General features: G+C 45.4%; 2 protein-coding genes and 1 long non-coding RNA gene across 3 annotated transcripts in view; 1 reads left to right on the top strand and 2 right to left on the bottom strand.

The window, feature by feature from the left end:
- The window catches only part of LOC144485303 (uncharacterized), a 461,444-nt gene that overhangs the window by 315,919 nt on the left and 123,892 nt on the right, over positions 1-21,633 (bottom strand). The window lies entirely within an intron of this gene.
- Positions 1-21,633, bottom strand: part of LOC144485284 (uncharacterized) — a 283,279-nt gene that overhangs the window by 164,922 nt on the left and 96,724 nt on the right. The window lies entirely within an intron of this gene.
- On the top strand, positions 9,051-14,544 carry LOC144485302 (uncharacterized). The gene is made up of 2 exons (XM_078203514.1): positions 9,051-9,263; positions 11,262-14,544. The coding sequence occupies exon 2, from the start codon at positions 11,373-11,375 to the stop codon at positions 11,955-11,957; it is 585 nt and encodes a 194-aa protein (XP_078059640.1). The 5' UTR covers positions 9,051-9,263; positions 11,262-11,372; the 3' UTR covers positions 11,958-14,544.

The following is a 21,633-nucleotide window of genomic DNA, read 5'->3' as shown; positions in this document are numbered from 1 at the left end:
TACATTGCCTGAAATTTTGTATATATTCCAGTGGTAGTTGGAAGAAGTCCATGCTGACTCTCTGTACATCAATCCACTCAGTCCCATTTCCCCTCCATAACTCTGTTCCCTTTTTAATTCCTTCACACCTATCTGATTTATTTTTCAAATCATTGATCATTTCTGATTCCACCATGCACAGAAGCAGTGAGGTCAGGTCGTGACCACTCGTGAATAAAATTGGTCCTCACATCTCCTTTCTATTGCTGATCAATGATATGTTTAGTAATGTGGACATTGGGTAGCCGCCTGCATGAAGATTTTCAGGTCTCTTTGTACTGGACAGGAGCATGGGTCTGTCAATCAGCCTGAATCAGCACCTTCAGGAGAATTGGGAGGGTGTGTATGAGGTACAGCAGTATGACAATGGGGGGAGGGTGTGTGGGATGGAGATTTACAACTTTAGGGAATGAGAAAACAAAGAATATTCCATGGAAACTAGAATGGTCTGTTTTGAATTTCAGTCCTGTACTTACACTGATAACTTCTATAAACAGGATATTAGAAGGAGAGAATTTACAGACTGAAATCTCACACCAAACGTCACAACAAGATGTTACAAAGTCACTGGATTCATCAGGACCTGAATATAATTGCCGTTTGAATGTATGAGAAGAAATGTTTGTTTGTTCTGTCTGTGGGAAAAGATTTCAAACATCAGTGTGACTGGACAAGAATGGAGACCCCACACACCTGAGTGAGAGTGTTCCAGTGAACTGACTGTGGAAAGAGCTTCAACCAGTAACACAGCCTGAAAAACGTCACCCCATTCACAGCGAGGAGAAACTGTACACGTGTTCTGTACTTGGATGTGGAATCGACTGATTATCAAAAGGACACTGGCACCATGGAGACACCATGGAAGTGTGGGGACTGTGGGAAGGGATTCCAGTGCCCATCTGCACTGGACACACTGGCGAATTCATACTGGGGAGAGGCCGTTCACCTGCTCCGTGTGTAGGAAGGGATTCAGTATATCAACCACCCTGCTGAGACACCAGCGAGTTCACTCTGGGGAGAGGCCGTTCACCTGCTCTGTGTGTGAGAAAGGATTCACTCAGTTATCCAGCCTGCTGACGCACCAGCGAGTTCATACCGGGGAGAGACCTTTCGCCTGCTCAGACTGTGGGAAAGGATTCAGTGATCGTTCCACCCTGTGGAGGCACCAGCGAGTTCACTCTGGGGAGAGGCCGTTCACCTGCTGTGTGTGTGGGAAGGGATTCAGTCATTCATCCACCCTGCAGACACACCGTGTCACCCACACGAATGAGAGACCATTTAAATGCTCTGACTGTGAGCGTAGCTTCAAAAGCTCTCAGACTCTGATGGGCCACCAGCGCATTCACACTGAGGACAGACCGTTCAGCTGCTCTTACTGCGTGAAGAGATTTAGAACATCATCCCAACTGCTAATACACCAGCGAGTTCACACTGGGGAGTCACCCTGTGTGCGGGAAGGGTTTCAGTCATTCCTCCACCCTGCTGGCACACCAGCGAGTTCACACTGGGGAGACACCCTTCACCTGCTCTGACTGTGGGAAGGGATTTACTCAGATCTCCAATCTGCTCACACACCAGCGAGTTCACACTGGGGAGAGGCCGTTCAGCTGCTCTGACTGTGGGAATAGATTTAAACGGTCGTCTCACCTGCTAAGACACCAGCGAATTCACAAGTGATTACAGGAGTTGGATTCTGCTGTTCTTGCTGCTGTTGATCACATCCAGGACTGAACCATGTTCATTCTGACAGTTGCTGAAGTGAGAGGGTTGGAGGGTTTCTTTCTGCTGGACTGACCAACCTCATGGCTTTGCTGCCAGTGGGTCGATGCTGTTTGAATTTGGGAGTGCACATTTTAGTGAGATGATCCACAAACACGAGGTAAATCTAAAATAAATACATTTGTCTCTGTTCCAGTGAGTCTACAGCACAGGGCCAGGCCAGTCGGCCCAATTGGTCTGTGTCAGTATTTATGCTCCACATGAGCCTCCACCCACCCCCCTCTTCATCTCCCCCCCTCAGCATATCCTTCTATTCCTTTCTCCCTCATTTATGTATCTAGCTTCCCCTTCAATGTATTCATGCTGTTCACCTCAACCACTCACTGGTAGCAAGTTCCACATTCGCGTCATCTTCCTCATCTCTGGAACCATTGTGGGGTAAATCTCCTCTCGATTCTCTCAAGGACCCTCACATCCTTCCTAAAGTGTGGTGACCAGAACTGGGCTCAGTATTCTGTTGTGGCCTCACCAGAGCTTTAGAAACTATCAGAATAAATTCCCTGCTTCTGTTCTCAATTCCCCGATTTCTGAAGTCCAAGATCCAAAATGCTCCAAACAAGAATATCAGACCTTTTTGCTTAACATAAAAAGCATTTTAACAACATTCTTAAAGTGGCTAAAGAAGATTTTGTCCAATGAAGGAACAGAAAGAAGCCATTTTGAACTTGCTCTCTCCAAAAGAGAATCCAGAATGTTTGAGTCTGGGAAGTGGAGTTAAAAATGAAGCTGCAGCTACAACAGAGCAAGAAGAAGACATTTCAATGTGGAATTGACTGGAATATTCTCTCTGGATTTAAACAATGGAGGAGCTACAAACATGGAAGAAAGTGAAGTTCAAAATGTGAACTCTGAACAGACTGTTTTCAGAATTGGAAATCCACAACTGAACAGCAATGAGGACTGTCCTCTTGCAGAAGAAACTATAATTAGTAAAAATTACTATAATTATTGAAAGAAGAAAACTTTCAGAAAACACTACAAGCAATAATATTTTCCATCTTCAGTGGAGTGAGATTCCTGGACATGGAACCCAGCAGTGTGCTGTTACCAAGCTGGACTTGTGAATGTGAAGTGGACAATGGAGGGATTATTATGTCTATTGCAGGTTATAAGATAGATCAACAGAGGAAAACAGTGGATTTAGGAACAGGAGTTGGCCATTTGGCCCTTTGAGCCGGCTCCACAATTCGATTAGATCATGACTGTTGTTAAGATATACAGTATGCTTTACATTGTAATATTCTAATTGGGATATTATAGAGTGATACATTTTCATTTCTTCCTGGGAATATGTTGTGAAGATCTAGTTTAATAATTCATGTGTTTCAGAAATATTAATTTTGGATTTTTAAAAAAATGTAACAACTGGAAAACCTGGTTTCAGAATCTGATAAAAACACCCTGAGGGAATTTGCAGTCACAAGGTGTGGCCCATATTGGTTTGAGAAGTCAAAGCTCGAAGGGTAAGAACAAGTGTAACACGGCAGCTGGGCTCTTTTAGCTGGAGACATTGGGTCTGACAACTGTTTTTCCTGTCTTTGTTCGAGAGGGGAATTCTTCACGCAGACCTCAAGAAAAAAGGTTTGGTTCTGAAACTAAAAGTTAATTAATTTAAACATCTTTTGGACATCCCTCCTGGTCTGGTACCATGAGGATAAGTGATTCAGGATGGTGTGGGTTGGATTTCTTGATGTTTTTCACAGAAAGCAGGCAGTCTGCAGTTAGCTTGGGAGCTGTGGGACCGGGAGCTGTGAACCAGCTGTGGGAGCGGGAGCTGTGAACCAGCTGTGGGAGCGGGAGCTGTGAACCAGCTGTGGGAGCGGGAGCTGTGAACCAGCTGTGGGACCGGGAGCCGAGGAGGTCATTAGGAACCATGGGTGTTCCTATTGTATCAATCTCTCAGCAAGAAGGCAGTAAAGCCCATGCTTGGATTGAGAAGTCCATGTTTTGAGTCAATTTTGAAATCACAAAGGAAAGTTGGAGAGTTGTTTAGCCAAAAGCTAATAGAAGGATCCTCATGAAATCTTGGAGCCTGGAGAATAGCTGGAATACTGAGGAGAATTAAAGTTAATTCTGGGAGCTTTGACATACCTTTGGGATTTGTCCCAGGAACAGAAGTGAATGTACATTCAAGATATTAAGTATAAGGGCATTCTTGTCGAGGAGTAAGGGTTTAAAAAGTACAAAAAAGGAAAAATGCTGCAAAATCTCAGCAGGTCTGGCAGCATCTGTAGAGAGTGAAAACAGAGTTCATGTTTTGAGTCAGAACTGAGTTTACAGCATAAATCTTTACAAAATATGATTCATCGAGCTGGTTTTTAATATTCTGTTTATATTCAGTAAAGTTTGATTTTGTTTAAAAACCTGGAATCTTGTGATGGGTGTTTGGATTTCTCACTGAACGTTAATGTTCTCGACCCGAATTATAACAACACACAATATTTCAAAACAATTTGAAAAATAAAAACATGATGGTCTTTATTTTGTACAAAGTATTACACTATAAGACACCCCTCATCGAGGATCTACAATAATTTCTTAGCTCGAGCACCAGTGAAACAATCAGACAATAAATGAATAAAAATTGTACTAATTGTCATCCCTTCTAAATCAGGAGGACTATCCCCAGCACAGAGGGTCATTTGGAATTTTTCCCACAGACCAATTAACAGGGATTATACTCTCCAACCACCTGAAGTGAATTCTTTACATGAATCGTCCAGGCCGGTGCAGCTATCAACTTGCAGTTTGGCTGATCAGCTGAGATTTCCTGCAGCATTTCATCGATCACCGTGTGATTCCTTTCACAGAGTCCATCACTGAAAGGGCTTTCAGCTGCCGTGTTCCTGACCAGAATGTTCATGTTTTCACACACGTCTCAAAACTCATCATTCAGAAACTGAGCTGGTGCCACAGCTCCAGCCCCAAGGGCCAAGGGAAGGTTCACTGTTGGGATGTGATGACATCCTCCAATAATTTTTATACATTGTACACTTTGCACTAGTCTCTTGTATGAGTCTCAGATACTCTTCATCAACTGCTCCTGCATCTTGAAGCAAGACTTTTAATCTTTGGCAAAAAGTGTGAACAAATTGTCTGTGTAGTTTTAAGATAATTTGCATCTTTCCCTTTGATTTTTATCAAAGCTATCATTATTCCTTCTAAAACATTCAGATTGGAAACTTCATGTATTTTTAAACATTCTCTGTCACCACGTTATAATCCTGACCGTCTTATGGTGAAGGAGGAAACTGGTTCCAATCTTTACTTGGTATAGATTTATTCACAGAGTGAAACATTACTGGTATATAACTCCTAATACCATTCCATGCTCTGTCAGTAAGTGTCTATATGTGCTCATGTAAACATCTAATCAATGTCCACTGCTTGTATATATTTAACCCCAAATTATACAATTAACGCCCACAGGCAGAGTATTTAAAAGGTCTCTAATCGGTGTGACTGCCATAATGTCTCAGCAGGTTGGATGACTCAGTGAATCCTTTCCTACACTCAGAGCAGGTGAACAGCCTCTCTCCTCCGTGTGAACTTGCTTGTGTTTCCGCAGGCTGGAAGGATCAGCAAATCCCTTCCCACATTCAGAGCAGGTGAAAGGCTTCTCTCCGGTGTGAACTCGACGGTGTGTCCGCAGACTGGACGACTCAGTGAATCCCTTCCCACACACACAGCAGATGAATGGCCTCTCCCCGGTGTGAACTTGCCGGTGTTTCCAGAGGCTGGAGGAATCAGTGAATCCCTTCCCACACTCAGTGCAACTGAACGGTCTCTCTCCAGAGTGAATTCGCTGGTGTGTCAGCAGACTAGTGGACCTAGTAAATCCCTTCCCACACACAGAGCAGGGGAATGGCCTCTCTCCAGTGTGAACTGCCTGGTGTCGCAGCAAGGTTGATAACTGAGTGAATCCCTTCCCACACACGGAGCAGGTGAATGACCTCTCCCCAGTGTGAACTGCCTGGTGGTTCTGCAGGGTAGATGATGCACTGAATCCTTTCCCACACACGGTGCAGGTGAACGGCCTCTCCCCGGTGTGGACTCGCTGATGTATCAGCAGGTGAGATGACCGAGTGAATCCCTTCCCACAGTCAGAGCAGGTGTACGGCCTCTGCCCAGTGTGAACTCTCTGGTGCTTCTGCAGAGCAGAGGAATCACTGAATCCCTTCCCACACTCTGAGCAGCTGAACAGCTTCTCCCTGGCGTGTATTCGCTGGTGTCTCCGCAGGTTGGATGAAAGAGTGAATCCCTTCCCACACACTGAGCAAGGGAATGACCTCTCCCCAGTGTGAACTCGCTTGTGTCTCCGGAGGCTGGATGAATCTCCGAACCCCTTCCCACACTCAATGCAGGTGAAAGGCCTCTCCCCCGTGTGAATGCGTCCGTGTGTCAGAAGACGAGATGAATCAGCGAAACCCTTCCCACATTCAGAGCAGGTGAATGGCCTCTCCCCAGTGTGAATTTTCTGATGTGTCAGCAGGTTGGATAACTGAGAGAATCCCTTCCCACAATCAGGGCAGGTGAATGGCTTCTCCCCAGTGTGACTGCGTCGATGAATCTCCAGCTCACACGGTGCTTTGAATCTATTTCCGCAGTCCCCACATTTCCACTGTTTCTCCCTGATGCGGGAGGCCGTCTGTCCCTCCAGGTTTGACAATCAGTTGAAGCCTCGTCCTCACTGAGAACAGATGTACACTCCCTCTCAATGTAAATGGGGCAATGCTTTTCAGGCTGTGTAACCTGAACACACACTCAGGTTTGTACTTCTCAGTGCTTTTCCAGTCACACTAATGTTCAATCTTTTCCCACAGACAGAAACAAACCCAAATAATTCTCCTTCTAGAGTCAAAGGCCAATGATATTCACGTTGTGATTAATCGAGTGACTGTCAGATCTGAACGTAATGTTTTGTTTTGATATTTCTGTCCTGTAAATCCTCCCCTTCTAATATCCTGTGAAAGAAGTTTACAAAAGTCAACACCGTACACATAGAAAAAAAATTCAGGATGGACAATTCTCGATTCAATTAAACTATTTTCTATTCTTTTATTCCTGAAAAGTTGTAAATTTCTGTCCCACACATTCTGCACCGAATCTTCACCCTCCCGATTCTGCTGAAGCTGCTGGTTCATGCTCCAGGACACAAAGACCTGACAATCTTCAGGCAAGCTGTTCACCAATATATCCCTTATATTCATATAGAACTGGACTATCATTTGTGTAAAAGTGCTATATTACTTTATTAGAGAGAGGTAGGGAATATGTGTTGAATGTTTGTTTGGACTTCAAGTGGTCATAAACTGGAATTCACCCCACATGCGGATGGTGGAAGCAGAGAGAACCCATGATTTCAAATGATGTTGGTCATTCAAAAGAAATAAACCTGTAGGACAGTGATACAGAGGGGGAATGGGACCCACTGGTTGTTCTATGGAGAGTTGACATGGACTCGAGTTGCCAAATGGACTCTTTTTGTGCTGCAATGTCTCACTGACTGGAAATGTATAACACAACTATATTACTATATTCCAAGAATAGAAATAAAAAATAAATACTTTACTACAGCACCAAAAATAATACATCTAACATGTACAATAACAAAACTAGAAACACCTCTGTTATGATCTCCATAGAGACTGATAATCTTCAAATAAACAATTTCCCAGACAATCCCAATGGAATAAACCAAAGAATAAGGTTTCATTAACTTCATACTTTTACTGCAATAACCAAACTAAAATCAACATAAATGAAGCATGCATTCACAGACAATGGTACTTGAACAGACAGGATAAATTTGACTTTAAATAGTTCAGACAATAACAACAGGTTCCACAAAATCACAAAGATTTACAAATGTTTACAAATATTTACAAGCATCACAAACCAGCCTCCCATCCATTGACTCACGGTAGCACAGTGGTTAGCACTGCTGCTTCACAGCTCCAGGGACCTGGGTTCGATTCCCGGCTTGGGTCACTGTCTGTGTGGAGTTTGCACATTCTCCTCGTGTCTGCGTGGGTTTCCTCTGGGTGCTCTGGTTTCCTCCCACAGTCTAAAGATGTGCGGGTTAGGTTGATTGGCCATGCTAAAATTGCCCCTTAGTGTCCTGGGATGCGTAGATTAGAGGGATTAGTGGGTAAAATATGTAGGGATATGGGGGTAGGGCCTGGGTGGGATTGTGGTCGGTGCAGACTCGATGGGCCGAATGGCCTCTTTCTGTGCTGTCGGGTTTCTATGATTTCTATGACTCTGATTACACTTCTCGCTGCCGTGGCAAAGCAGCCAGCATAATTAAGAACCCCACGCACCCCGGACATTCTCTCTTCCACCTTCTTCCATAGGGAAAAATATACAAAAGTCTGAGGTCACGTACCAACTGACACAAGAACAGCTTTGTCCCTGCTGCTGTCAGACTTTTGAATGGACCTACCTTGCATGAAGTTGATCTTTCTCTATACCCTAGCTATAACTGTAACACTACATTCTGCACTCTCTTGTTTCCTTCTCTATGAACGGTATGCTTTGTCTGGATAACGTGCAAAAAACATGTATGTTAATACATGTGACAATAATAAATCAAATCAAATAAAATCAAACATTTCCCCCCTCCACATATTTGGCTCTAATTCTAGTTACAGAGTCCCACAACTCTCTAAATTTCCCAGGTATAGGTTCAGCTCCTTTCCCTTTACAGGAGGTTGGACTGGACTCTTTCCCTACAGCCCATTTCCACAGGCAGCCCCAGGAGTCACAGCCTCTGGATCTCTCACTGGTAGATTCTCCCAATCAGCCTTTTTGTTCTCCTTTTTCCAGCTGCTCAGACTCCCTCCCCATCTCCCACTCACAGCTTCACTGTTCATTGAACTCTTCCCTTCCCTCCTGAAAACCTCTCACACCCTGCCTGTTCTTTATCTGCAACACAAACAAACTGTTTTACTCACAGATGTGGGACACAGGAAGAAGGTTCAGTCTGTGTGAAGCTCAACCTCCTATGTCACAAAGCCCACCCACTGATTGGCTGGAGTACAAGAGTCCTTCCGGTCTGCCAGGGCTCCCGATTGGCCAGACCTCGGAGGAGGGGCATCAATGGATCTCTATCCGGGGGGAGGGGGTGGAGAGGCGACAGCGTCCGAGCCTGCGCACTGGAACATCAGGACGTCACCGTGGAGCAGATTGATTCCTATTGGCTGCTTCAGGCAGGGCTCCATTGTGACGTCACAACGCGGAAGTTGGCCAACAAGCTTCAGAGTGAAACCTCTGGGCCAACATCTGGGAGGAAATCAATATTTCCCCCTTTCCATTTCTTTTCTCATTCTGGGGGAAATTGGGGACTTGCAGCAACTGAAGGGAAAGGAAGTGAATCCAGGGAGGCTGCAGACTCTGGAAAGGTTACAGACGGACACCAGAATTAGGAGCAGGACGAGGCCCAGGTATCTTTTTCTTTCTCTCTCAAAGACATTGACAACCTTTAACTCCCTAAGTTTGACAGATTTATTTATCTGGATAATAGGATAGCTCTTACCCAATGTTCACAATTAAAGGGGGAGTTTCCCAGGAGAGGGCTAATATTTAAATGAACAGTAAATTAGTATGGGACAGAGATATGTTTAACGTAGTTATATGTTATATACTATGTTATTTATGATTCCCTATTTCTTGTCTTGGAATATATAGCACTTTGTCAATGTTACCTATTTGATTCGATTTATTATTGTCCCTTGTCCAAAAATGTGCGGATAAAAGCAAATTACTGCAGATGCTGGAATCTGAAACCAAAAGAGAAAATGCTGGAAAATCTCAGCAGGTCTGGCAGCATCTGTAAGGAGAGAAAAGAGCTGACGGTTCGAGTCCAGATGACCCTTTGTCAAAGCTAAAAGGCAGAGAAAGTGGGAGATATTTATGCTGCAGGGTGAGGGACTGAAAGATGAGTCATAGCCACAGAAACCAGGGGAAAAGGCTGCTAATGGCAGTCCATAGAGAGAATAAAGGGTGTGAATGGCCTAATGGCAGAGAAGCTGAAATCAGAGGGTAAGCTGTGACAGATGAAGATGTGGGGGGATGGGGGGGGGGGTGAAGAATGGGTGGGAGAGAGGTAATATTTAAGGAAAGGGGAAGCAAAGGAGTTTCTGTGGCTATGACTCATCTTTCATTCCCTCACCCTGCGTATAAATATCTCCCACTTTCTATGCTTTTTAGCTTTGACAAAAGGTCATCTGGACTCGAAATGTCATCTCTTTTCTCTCCTTACAGATGCTGCCAGACCTGCCGAGATTTTCCAGCATTTTCTCTTTTGGTTCCAAAGATGTGTGGGTTAGGTTGATTGGCCATAATAAATTGATCATAGTGTCGGGGGATTAGCAGGGTAAATATGTGGGGTTGCGGGAATAGGGCCTGGGTGGGATTGTGGTTGATACAGACTCGGTGGCCGAATGGCCTCCTTCTGCACTGTAGGGATTCTATTCTTGGATTAGTGTACAATGAAAAGTATTGTTTTTTGCGTACTATACAGGCAAAGCATACTGTACATAGAAAAGGAAAGGAGAGGTAGAGTATGTAGTGTTACAGTCATATATATTTTCAGTGATGCAAACATTACAGCATGGAAAGAATCCATTTGGCAACTCAAATCCATAGCAACTCTCTGTAGAGCAATTCAGTCAGTTTCATTCTCCCTCTATATCCTCATTCTCCTGAGTTTCATGTCACAAATAGGCAGTCTTGATGATGATATGTGGCTGGAAGCTCATCTTGGGGTGAAATATTTCACCCCAAGACAGTTGCTAGGAAGAGGGGTAGATTTGCTGGTGAGAGAGTGGAATTTGTAGTGGGAACTGAACTCAATGGGTTCAGTCTTCCCAGTATTTATATGGAAGAAATTTCTGTTCTTTTAGTACTGGATGTCAGACAAGCCAGAATGGTGTGTGAGTTAGAAGCGAACTTGGAGGTGATGGTGTTCACATCTACCTGCTACCTTGGTCCTTATAGGTGATGGAGATTGAGAGTTTGGGAGATTCTGTCAAAGTTCCCGTCGAGTTATAGATGTTTGAAATCCCTCTTCTTCGCCACTGCCTCTCCCACTTCTCTCTGTCACCTCACACAGTGCCCAGATTCTTGTGTAGACCCAGGTGACACATACCCTTCCCTGAAGGACATTAGTGACTCAGTTGGGTTTTTATGACAATTCAGCAGCTTTTATGTTTATCTTTCCCTCACTCCGTCCCACAAAATACCAGATTCATTCAGCTCAATTTCACAACTTGCCTTTGTGTTTTTGTGGGTTCTCTCTCACTCCCTTTTTGCTGTTTTAAATCAGTTTGATTTAGAAGAGGAGGATTTGCAGTGGGGAAACGCAAACCAAACGTGGTATCAGAACCTGATGGAGTTGGCCAAGTTATTGTAACCTGAATATCATTGTGTTTTGAATATAGAAGAAAACAGCGCCATTCGCAGTGGAGAGAAACTGTACACGTGTTGTGTGTGGACAAGTCTTCAACCAATCATCCAGCCTTTCGGAACATAATTACAGTCACAACAAGGAGATGGCATGGAAATGTGAGGACTGTGGGAAGGGATTCAAATACCCATCGCAGCTGGAAACTCATCGACGCAGTCACACTGGGGAGAGGCCATTCACCTGCTCCCGATGCGGGAGGGGATTCATTCAGTCATCCAGCTTGCGTATACACCAAAGGATTCACACTGAGGAGAGACCATTCAGCTGCTGTGTGTGCGGGAAGGGATTCAATCAGTCATTCAACCTAGCATTACACAAGCGAGTTCACACTGGGGAGAGGCCGTTCACTTGCTTCCAGTGTGGGAAGAGATTCAGTCAGTCAGCCAACCTCGCAAAACACCGGCGAATTCACACTGAGGCCAGACCATTCACCTGCTCTGTGTGTGGGAAGAAATTCAAGGAGTCATCCAACCTCGCAAAACACCAGCGAGTTCACACTGGGGAGAGGCCATTCGCCTGTTCCCAGTGTGGGAAGGGATTCACTCACTCAGCTAATCTGCTGAGACACCAACGAATTCACACTGGAGAGAAGCCATTTATCTGCTGTGTGTGTGGGAAGGGATTCAGTCAGTCATCCACTCTGCTGACACATCAGCGAATTCATAAGTAATTATTGTGATTGGATTTTGCTGCTTCTCATATTCAGACTGAACCACATTCATTTGAGTCTATTTCTGCTGAATTGAAAAATAACCCCAGCTCTGTTACATAGAAACATGCATAGAAAATAGAATCAGGAATAGGCCATTCGGCCCTTCAAGCCTGCTCCACCACTCATTATTATCATGGCTGATCATCAAAATCAATATCCTGATCCTGCCTCTTCTCCCCCACCCCTCCTCATCCATATCCCTTGATACCTTTAGCCCCAAGAGCCAAATCTACTTCCTTCCTGAAATCATACAACAGGTAGTAGTAGGGGCGGGTGCAATTTTGTCTTTTAAAAAGCGTTTAGACAATTACATGGGTTAGATGGCTATAGCGGGATGTGGGCCAAACGCAGGCAATTGGGACTGGATCAGTGGTTAAACAAAAGGGGGCGGCATGGACAAGTTGGGCCGAAGGGCCTGTTTGCATACTGTTAACCTCTATGACTCTAACAGTTTTGCCTCTGTGGTAGTGAATTCCACACATTCACCACTCTTTGGGTCCTGAATGGTTGACCCCTTATCCTCAAACTATGACCCCTAGTTCTGGATTCCCCCAGCATTGGGGACATTCTTTCTGAATCTACCCTGGTGGCACAGTGGTTAGCACTGCTACATGACAGCGCCAGGGACCCGGGTTTGATTCCTGGCTTGGGTCACTGTCTTTGCGGAGTTTGCACATTTTCCCCGTGTCTGCGTGGGTTTCCTCCGGGTGCTCCGGTTTCCTCCCACAGTCCAAAAGATGTGCTGGTTAGGTGAATTGGCCGTGCTATATTCTCCTTCAGTGTACCCGAACAGGCGACAGAGTGTGGCGACTAGAGAATTTTAACAGTAACTTCATTGCAGTGTTAATGTAAGCTGACTTGTGACACTAATAAATAAACTTGAAACTTAATCCAGTTAGAATTTTATAAGTTTCAATGAGATCCCCTCTCACTCTTCTAAATTCCAATTTATACAATCCTAACTGACTTAGTCTCTCCTCTTATGACAGATCTGCCATCCTAGGAATCAGCCGGGTAAACCTTCACTGTGCTCCCTCTATAGCAAGGACATCCTTCCTCAGATAAGGACACCAAACTGCACACAATAGTCCAGATGTGGCCTCACCAATGCCCTGTATAATTTCAGTAAAACATCCCTATTCCTGTACTCAAATCCTGTTGCTATGAAGGCCAACATACCATTTGTCAGAGGATACAGCAGGATATAAATTGCCTGGAGACCTGAACCAAAAGATGGCAGATGGAATTTAACACAGACAAACGTGAGGTGATGTAATTTGGAAGGTCTACTGCAGAAGGAAAGTATACAGTAAATGCTAGAGTCCTTAGAAATGTTGGCGTACAGAGGGATCTAAGTGTGCAGATCCACAGTACGCTGAACGTGGCAACTCAGGTGGACAAGGTGGTCAAGAGGGCGAATCGCATGCTGGCCTTAAATCGGTCGAGACGCTGAGTATATAAGAATTGGAAAAACATGTTGCAGCTGTATAAGACTTTGGTTATGCTGACCCTAGCAACTTCCCTACTACCTACATGAGGTTCAGTAGTCTATAGTTCCCCACTTTCTCGCTTCCTCCCTTTTTGAATCATGGGATATTCCTTTGTGAATTCAGAAGCAAAGTACGAATTTAGTTCCTCAGCCACTTCTTTATTCCCCGTTATGAATTCTCCTGTTTCTGACTGTAAAGGGCCTACATTCGTTTTGTCAACCTTTTTCTCTTTACATACCTATAGAACCTTTTACACTCAGTTTTTATGTTCTCCACTAGCTTACTTTCATATTCTAATTTCTCCTTCTGAATCAATTCCTTGGTCCTCCTTTGCTGTATTTTAAACTGCTCCCAATCCTCAGGTCTTTTGCTTTTTCTTGCCAATTTTTATGCTTCTTCTTGGAATCTAATGCTCTCTCTAATTTCCCTTGGAAGCAATGGTTTGGCTACAGTTCCTTTTCCACTCTTGTGCCAAATAGGAGTAAACAGCTTTGAGTTCACCTACTTGTTCCTTAAATGCCTACCGTGGGTGGCACGGTGGCATAGTGGTTCGCAATGCTGCCGGGTTCGATTCCTGGCTTGGGTCACTGTCTCTGTGGAGTTTGCATGTTCTCCCCGTGTCCGCGTGGGTTTCCTCCGGGTGCTCCGGTTTCCTCCCACATTTTGAAAGACGTGTTGTTAGATACATTGACCCGAACAGGCGCCGGAGTGTGGCGACTAGGGGAATTTCACAGTAACTTCATTGCAGTGTTAATGTCAGCCTTGCTTGTGTCTAATAAATAAACTTTAACATTGTCTGTCCACTGTCCTTCCTTTCAGTCATGTTTCCCAGTCCATCATAGCCAATCCATGCCTCAATCCATTATAGTTACCTTTACTGAAATTCAGGACTCTGGTGTCAGAATCAACTACATCATTATTCACCTTGACAAAGAATTCTATCATATTATGGTCGCTCATCCCCAAGGGTTCTCTCACAACTAGATTGTCAATCCTTTCTCATTGCACAATACCCAGTTCAAGATGGCATGCTCCCTTAGTCCCTCAAAGGTATTGGTCCAGAAAACCACTCCAAACATTCCTCCTCTATTGTAATGTGATTAATTTGATCACCCAATCTATATGCAGATTAAAGTCACCTCTAATCACAGATATTTTTTTTACACATGCATCTCTGATTTCCTGTCTGATGCTTTTCCCAACATTACCATTAATTTGGTGGTCTGTATACCACACACACAAATGTTTTTTGTCCAAACATCAGTGTGACTGGAACAGGACTGACACACGCACACAAAATCAACTGGGATTTTCCTGTTGACTGAGGAAAGAGCTTCCCAGTTACACGGCCGTAAACAATATTGCACCATCACAGCAGGGCACCATAATCTTCAACTGATGGTCAAACCTGGAGCAACACAAGGACACCTGCAACATGGAGAAACCGTGGAAATGTGGGGACTGTGGGAAGGGTTGCAAAACCCCCTCTGAGCTGCAAACTCATCAACGTATTCACACTGGAGAGAAGCCGTGTACACCTGTTGGGCCCGATTTTACCATTTAGAGACTAAGTGCCGGGTGCGGACGTCAAATAGATCCGAGCCCGGAGGCCGCGCTCCAGCGTGCACATACGCTTTTTTCTGGTGCTGGTCCAGTGGGCGGGGCTTAGCGCTGCCGGAACAATAGGAGCTCCGAACAAAAAATCTGACAGAACGCGCCCGGGCGTGAAAAAAAAAGCAGAGAGTGGAGAGAGCCCCTCTGCTGTTCATCCTCTGGTTGGTGGGGGGGTGGGGGGGGGGGGGGTGGCGGGGGAGGAGGGGAGGGGGTGTGACTTATCATCCCCTGGGGGTTGGGAGGGGAGGGTGTGTGATGTCTCATACCCTGGGGGGGGCGGGGGGGGGGGGGGGGGGGGAGGAGGGGAGACGGTGTGTGTACCATCACTGGGACACTACCAGCCACAGATTACTCTTCCCTGCAGGTGCGAGAGAGTGGGAGAGATTGCTGTGGCTGGTAGTGTACCAGTGATGGTGCCAGGAGGGATTGGCCGCAGACACGCAGCGGAACCCCCCGACCAGAGGATGAGACGTCACACCCCCTCCACCCCCCCCACCACCCAGAGGATAAGTCACACCCCCTCCCCTCCCACCTCCCCCCCACCACCAAGAGGGCAATGTGGGCCCGCCCCTCTCCTCATCCCACCCCCCCCCCCACCAGAGTTCCAACTGGGCCCGCCCTCCCCCCCTCTCCGGCAGACGCCAGCGGACCTGAGTGAAGCCCGGTCACTTCAGCCGTGGCTCGAAGTCAGTGTCCAGGAATGTGCTGCAGGCTGTCGAAGGACTGAAGGTGAGTGGGAAGGATGGTGGAGGGAGACCACAATCGAGGTAGGTTAGGGGTGTGCTCTGCTGCGAGGACCTGCCTCCCAGAGGGGTCGGATCCCAGGTGGGGGGGAGTGGGGGGGTGCTCTGCCGGGGTGGTTAGAGGGGGTGTCCACGAAGGGTGGGCCTCGGCGATTCCCCTGCCGAATAAAAGTACAAGTTGGACTTTTATTTATCAGGTTGGTAAAGGCGTGGACGCGAATTGGGCCGAACGCTGGTAAAGGGGGAATCGATGGTAAAGTTGGGCGCGCGCTTCATTAAGTCGATTTAAATGCATGCAAATGCATTTAAATCATCGCACCGGCCGATTTGAGCGCGCACCAGAACGGCGCCTGAATCGGCCGTTGGTAAAGGCGCGATCCGCTCGGAATCGGGTGCGGATCGCGGCATAGCCCCGACGCCCAACTTTACCGCCATTTCGTGCCCGAAAACGGGTGCAAAGGTTCGGTAAAATCGGGCCCGTTGTGTGTGTGGGAAGGGATTCACTCGGTTATATCATCTGCAGCGACATCGGTTGGTTCACACTGGAGAAAGAGCGTTCATCTGCTTTGAGTGTGGGAACGGATTCGCTCATTTACCCGATCTGCAGAGACACTAGCGCGCTCACACTGGAGAGAGACCATTCACCTGCTTGGTGTGTGGGAAAGGATTTATGCAGTTATCCAACCTGTCGAAACACAAAGTCACTCACAGCAATGAGAAACCCTTTAAATGCTCTGACTGTGGAAATGGTTTCAAAAGCTCTTGGGAACTGATTATCCACCAGCGCATTTACACCAATGAGAGACCATTCACCTGCTCTGTGTGTGGGAAGGCATTCACTCATTCATCCAGCCTACTGAGTCACAATCTCACTCACACCCAGGAGAGACCCTTTAAATGCTCTGGCTGTGGCAGTGGTTCCAAAGGTTCTCGGGATCTGGTTATCCACCAGCGCATTCATAATGAGGTGAGACTGTTCAGCTGCTCTCACTGCACAAAGAGGTTTAGAACGCCATCCAACCTTCAGGAACACCAGCGAGTTCACACTGGGGAGAAACCATTCACCTGCTCTGTGTGTGGGAAAGGATTCACTCAGTCATCCAGCCTGCTGAGACACTAGCGAGTTCACAAGTGATGACAGGAGTTGGATTCTGCTGTTATTGCTGCTGTTGATCACATCCAGGACTGAACCATGTTCATTCTGACAGTTGATCAAGTGGGAGGGTCAGAGGGTTTATTTCTGCTGGACTGGCCAGTCACACGACTTTGCTTCCAGGCTTTTTGAGCCTAGGAGAGCACATTTCCACTGAAATGATCCAGAAAAGCTGATGAAGGACATTTATTTTATGCTGGATGTAAATAGTGATTTTCCTACCATTACAGATCGATCTAAAATAATACAGAAAGTACTGGAAAAACGCAGCAGTTCTGGCAGCATCTGTGGAGAGAGAAACAGAGTTAATGTTTCACATTACTAGATTGGAAATCAATCTCGTAAACCTCCTCTGAACCGCTTCTAAGGCATTTATAAAATGGGGCAGCACGGTGGCACAGTGTTTAGCACTGCTGCCTCACAGTAAGAAGTCTCACAACACCAGGTTAAAGTCCAACAGGTTTATTTGGTAGCACAGGCCACAAGCTTTCAGAGCACTGCACCTTCATCAGGTGAGCCTTCATCAGCCCCTTCACTCACCTGATGAAGGGGCAGCACTCCAAAAGCTAGTGGCTTGTGCTATCAAATAAACCTGTTGGACTTAAACCTGGTGTTGTGAGACTTCTTACTGTGTTTACCCCAGTCCAACGCTGGCATCCCCACATCATTGCTACCGTCGGCCTCACAGTGCCAGGGACCCGGGTTCAATTCCGGCCCTGGGTCACTGTCTGTGTGGAGTTTGCACTTTCTCCCCGTGTCTGCGTCGGTTTCCTCCGGGTGCTCTTGTTTCCTCCCACAGTCCAAAGGTGTGCAGGTTAGGTTGATTGGCCATGCTAAATTGAACCTAGTGTCAGGGGGACGAGCAGGGTAAATGTGTGGGGACATGGGAATATGACCTGGGTGGGATTATGTTCAGTACAGACTCAATGGGCTGAATAGCCTCCTTCTGTACTGTAGGGATTCTACGATCCTTTGTTTAATTGGAGGCAAAAACTGCACCCAGTGTTCAAGATGCAGTTTCAGCAACGCCCTGTATAACTGAAGCATAATATCTTTACTTCTCTGTTCAATTTCTCTCAGAATAAAGGATAGCATTCCATTTGTGAGAATGTTGATTTATTTGTATGAAGATTTATGAAATTCACTTGTTTGCAATTACCTCCCTAATCATAAATCACCCAGGTTCCAGTGACTTCACCATATGGTAAGAAAGAACACTTTAAATGATGAATTCAGAAAGTTTATTAACCATTAAAAATATAACAAGTGAGAAAGATAAAAAAGCAAAGTATTGATTCACAGTGAAAGGAGAAAGCTTAGCTTGAACAATTGAACAGACTTCTCTCCATCCCTCTCAGATCAGGACATGAAGTCATGGCTCTGAAAAGGTGGATAACTTGTAAAATCAACAGCTCCCAACACCTCTCTGTAGGGCACAGTGGTTAGCACTGCTGTCTCACAGCACCAGGAACCTGGGATGGTCCCGTTTTGCTCTTACAAACATTTTAAGCTATATTCTTCCCCTCACTTGCAATGAACTTAAGCTAACAGTTAAGACCTATACAAGTGTGATTGGTTAACTATTCAATTTCAACTTCCAGCAATATTACCCAATCTGCACGTTCTCCCCGTCTGTGTGGGTTTCCTCCCACAGTTCGAAAGACATGCTGCTTAGGTGCATTGGCCATTGCTTTCCCATTGTGGGAACTTCAGTCCACAAATAATGTAGTCGAATGTGTTGTTAAAAGCAGGATGTTCTTTATATAAAAAAAACAAAGTTTAAAAATCATTGGTAAACAAAAGGAAACAGGGGCATTGGAACCAGCCTGGACTTGCAGACTGAAACCCCGCCCAAAGCCCGCACGTGCTCAGAAGGGAGAGAGGTTGAGAAGAACACTCTGTAACACTTCTCCTCCCCTTAAATTTCAATCCCCCATCAGGACAGAAATACAACAAAGTAATGTCTTTAACAATACGGAAGTCTGTCAGGAGCTTTGTGGTTGCATTGCGACCTGTACAATACCACTGGTAAATCTTGTAATGGTGTTTCTGGAATGGGAGGTGAAGAGGTAGTTTGAGAATCTGTACATGAACATTCCTCTTCCACTCCCACAGCAGAGTCAACTGGCAAAGCTGGAACCACTTCCTGGTGAACATCCACAGCAGCATGACCCTCTGCCATGTTCTCAGTAATGGTTGCTGACTCTGAAACTGTTCCTGACTCGGGGTCACACCGCAAGCGAATATGGTCTTGGTGTCTGCGAACAACTCTTCCGTTTTACAGTCTCACCACCCAAGTGGGCGGCACGGTAGCAGTGGGCGGCACGGTAGCACAGTGGTTAGCACTGCTGCTTCACAGCTCCAGGGACCTGGGTTCGATTCCCGGCTTGGGTCACTGTCTGTGTGGATTTTGCACATTCTCCTCGTGTCTGCGTGGGTTTCCTCCGGGTGCTCCGGTTTCCTCCCACAGTCCAAAGATGTGCGGGTTAGGTTGATTGGCCATGCTAAAATTGCCCTTAGTGTCCTGGGATGTGTAGATTAGAGGGATTAGTGGGTAAAATATGTAGGGATATGGGGGTAGGGCCTGGGTGGGATTGTGGTCGGTGCAGACTCGATGGGCCGAATGGCCTCTTTCTGTACTGTAGGGTTTCTATGATTTCTATGAAGATACTGGACCACTTTGGTTTAAAATTATTCCCGGTAACCACCTTTGGTTACTCCCAAAGTTGCTGATGTGAACCTGATCACCCGGTTTGAACTGCCTCTCTTTGGCGCGATAGTCGTGTCCCTCCTTCTGCTTCTCTTGTCTCCTGCTCACTTTTGCTCTGAGATCTGGATGAAGCAGATCCAGATGAGACTTCGACCTTCTACCGAAAAATTCCGCAGGAGAGAGTCCGGTTGTGGATTGTGGTGTGATGCGAAACTGGGACAAAAATCTTGAGAGCTTGTTCTTAAAGTATCGCCTGCCATTCTCTTCAATCGCTCCTTCAGAGTTTGAACAGCTCTTTCTGCTCGACCATTTGTACAGTAAGAAGTTTAACAACACCAGGTTAAAGTCCAACAGGTTTATTTGTTAGCAAATGCCACTAGTAACAAATGCATTTGCTAACTAATAAACCTGTTGGACTGTAACCTGGTGTTGTTAAACTTCTTACTGTGTTTACCCCAGCCCAACGCTGGTATCTCCACATCATAAAGACCATTTGTAGCCAGATGAAACGGTGCAGTACGCACATGGCGTAGACCATTCTTTTACAGGAATTCCTGAAACACCTCTCTTGTAAACAGAGTGTCGTTATCTGAAACAAACCAATCTGGTAACCCAGGGCTTGTGAAAATTTGACAGAGCTTCTCTATTGTCACAGGAGCTGGAATATTACTCATGATCTGTGCTTCCAACCATTTTGAATGCACATTTACAACGACCAAACACATATGATTCTTGAAAGGCCCCCCCAAAGGCCACATTTAGTCTGGACCACGGCCTATCAGGCCACTCCCGAGGATGAAGTGGTAATGTACCCAGTGTGTTGGGCCTGATTCAATCGACCAACAGTTTATTGAGTTACGCCAGTGGGGAGAAGCCACAGGGGCTGACCATGTACAACTCCACCCAACAAAGAATATCATCAATTCTTATCCAGTAACTCAGCCCATCCCGGCTGGACACAATCCAATCAGAATGGTGGTAGATTACATACATTATAGGTTCAATAAAAGTAGTATCTGGGCATTATGGGGCTTTGTGATCATCTCATGGACAGGTGCCCCCATCATGATGCTTTCCAGACCCCCCCTTGGGGGGTCTTTCTTGTGCTTTCTTTGTACATAGACTCCCTTAGTTAGAAATGGGGTGGATTAAAAGTTCTCAAATGGATGTCAGCACCCTTCCTTTGTTTTAATCTAATGACCACATGGTCTGGGAACATTTCTATTTAATAATCGCTCTTTTTAAACTCTTTTCAGTATCCAATTCCAGAATTTTCCTTTTCTTTGTGTTACTTGCGTCAGGAATAAATCTTTGGACCGGACAGGAAGTTTAACCTAAGATCAATCCAACACAGGATTGGTCAGAATCATTTCACATGTGTCAAATTTTAAATAACTATTACAAATTCAAACTCTCATTCTCACATGGGTGAATTGTATCCGGATTAAAATTCCCACATGTTTAGTAAAATATCCTGGAATCCTGTCTCTGGCCAGTAAATATGGCTCCAGGTTCATAACTTCTGAACAAAAAAAGTTTTATTGATCACACTTCCTTTTTTAAAAATCTGTTTGATTTAATTCACAGACAGAAAACCTCAAAGCTTGAAGCGTTCAACCCACAAATATCATCCATACACAAACAGAGAAACATAGCATGTGCTTTACAACAACAATAACCAAAATTAATTACTTAAGCGTCTTGTGATCCTGTTTTTAAACTTCCAGAAATGCCTTTAATTAAAGACTCAAGGTAAGGTTAATTCTCCAGAAAGATAAACCTTAACAAATGTAGCCCAAAACAAGAATAAAACACATCTACAAACATCCACATAAAACAAACAAAACACACAGATTCTCACAGCTCGTAAATTTCAAACAATGAATCCTCAGCATTCTCTCTCGCAGCTCGAGCTTCTTAAAGC

Source organism: Mustelus asterias, unplaced genomic scaffold (assembly GCF_964213995.1).
Source record: "Mustelus asterias unplaced genomic scaffold, sMusAst1.hap1.1 HAP1_SCAFFOLD_184, whole genome shotgun sequence".
NCBI lineage: Eukaryota > Metazoa > Chordata > Chondrichthyes > Carcharhiniformes > Triakidae > Mustelus > Mustelus asterias.
Note: the sequence above shows the minus strand (reverse complement) of the source record. Positions and strands in the feature narration are given on the sequence as shown.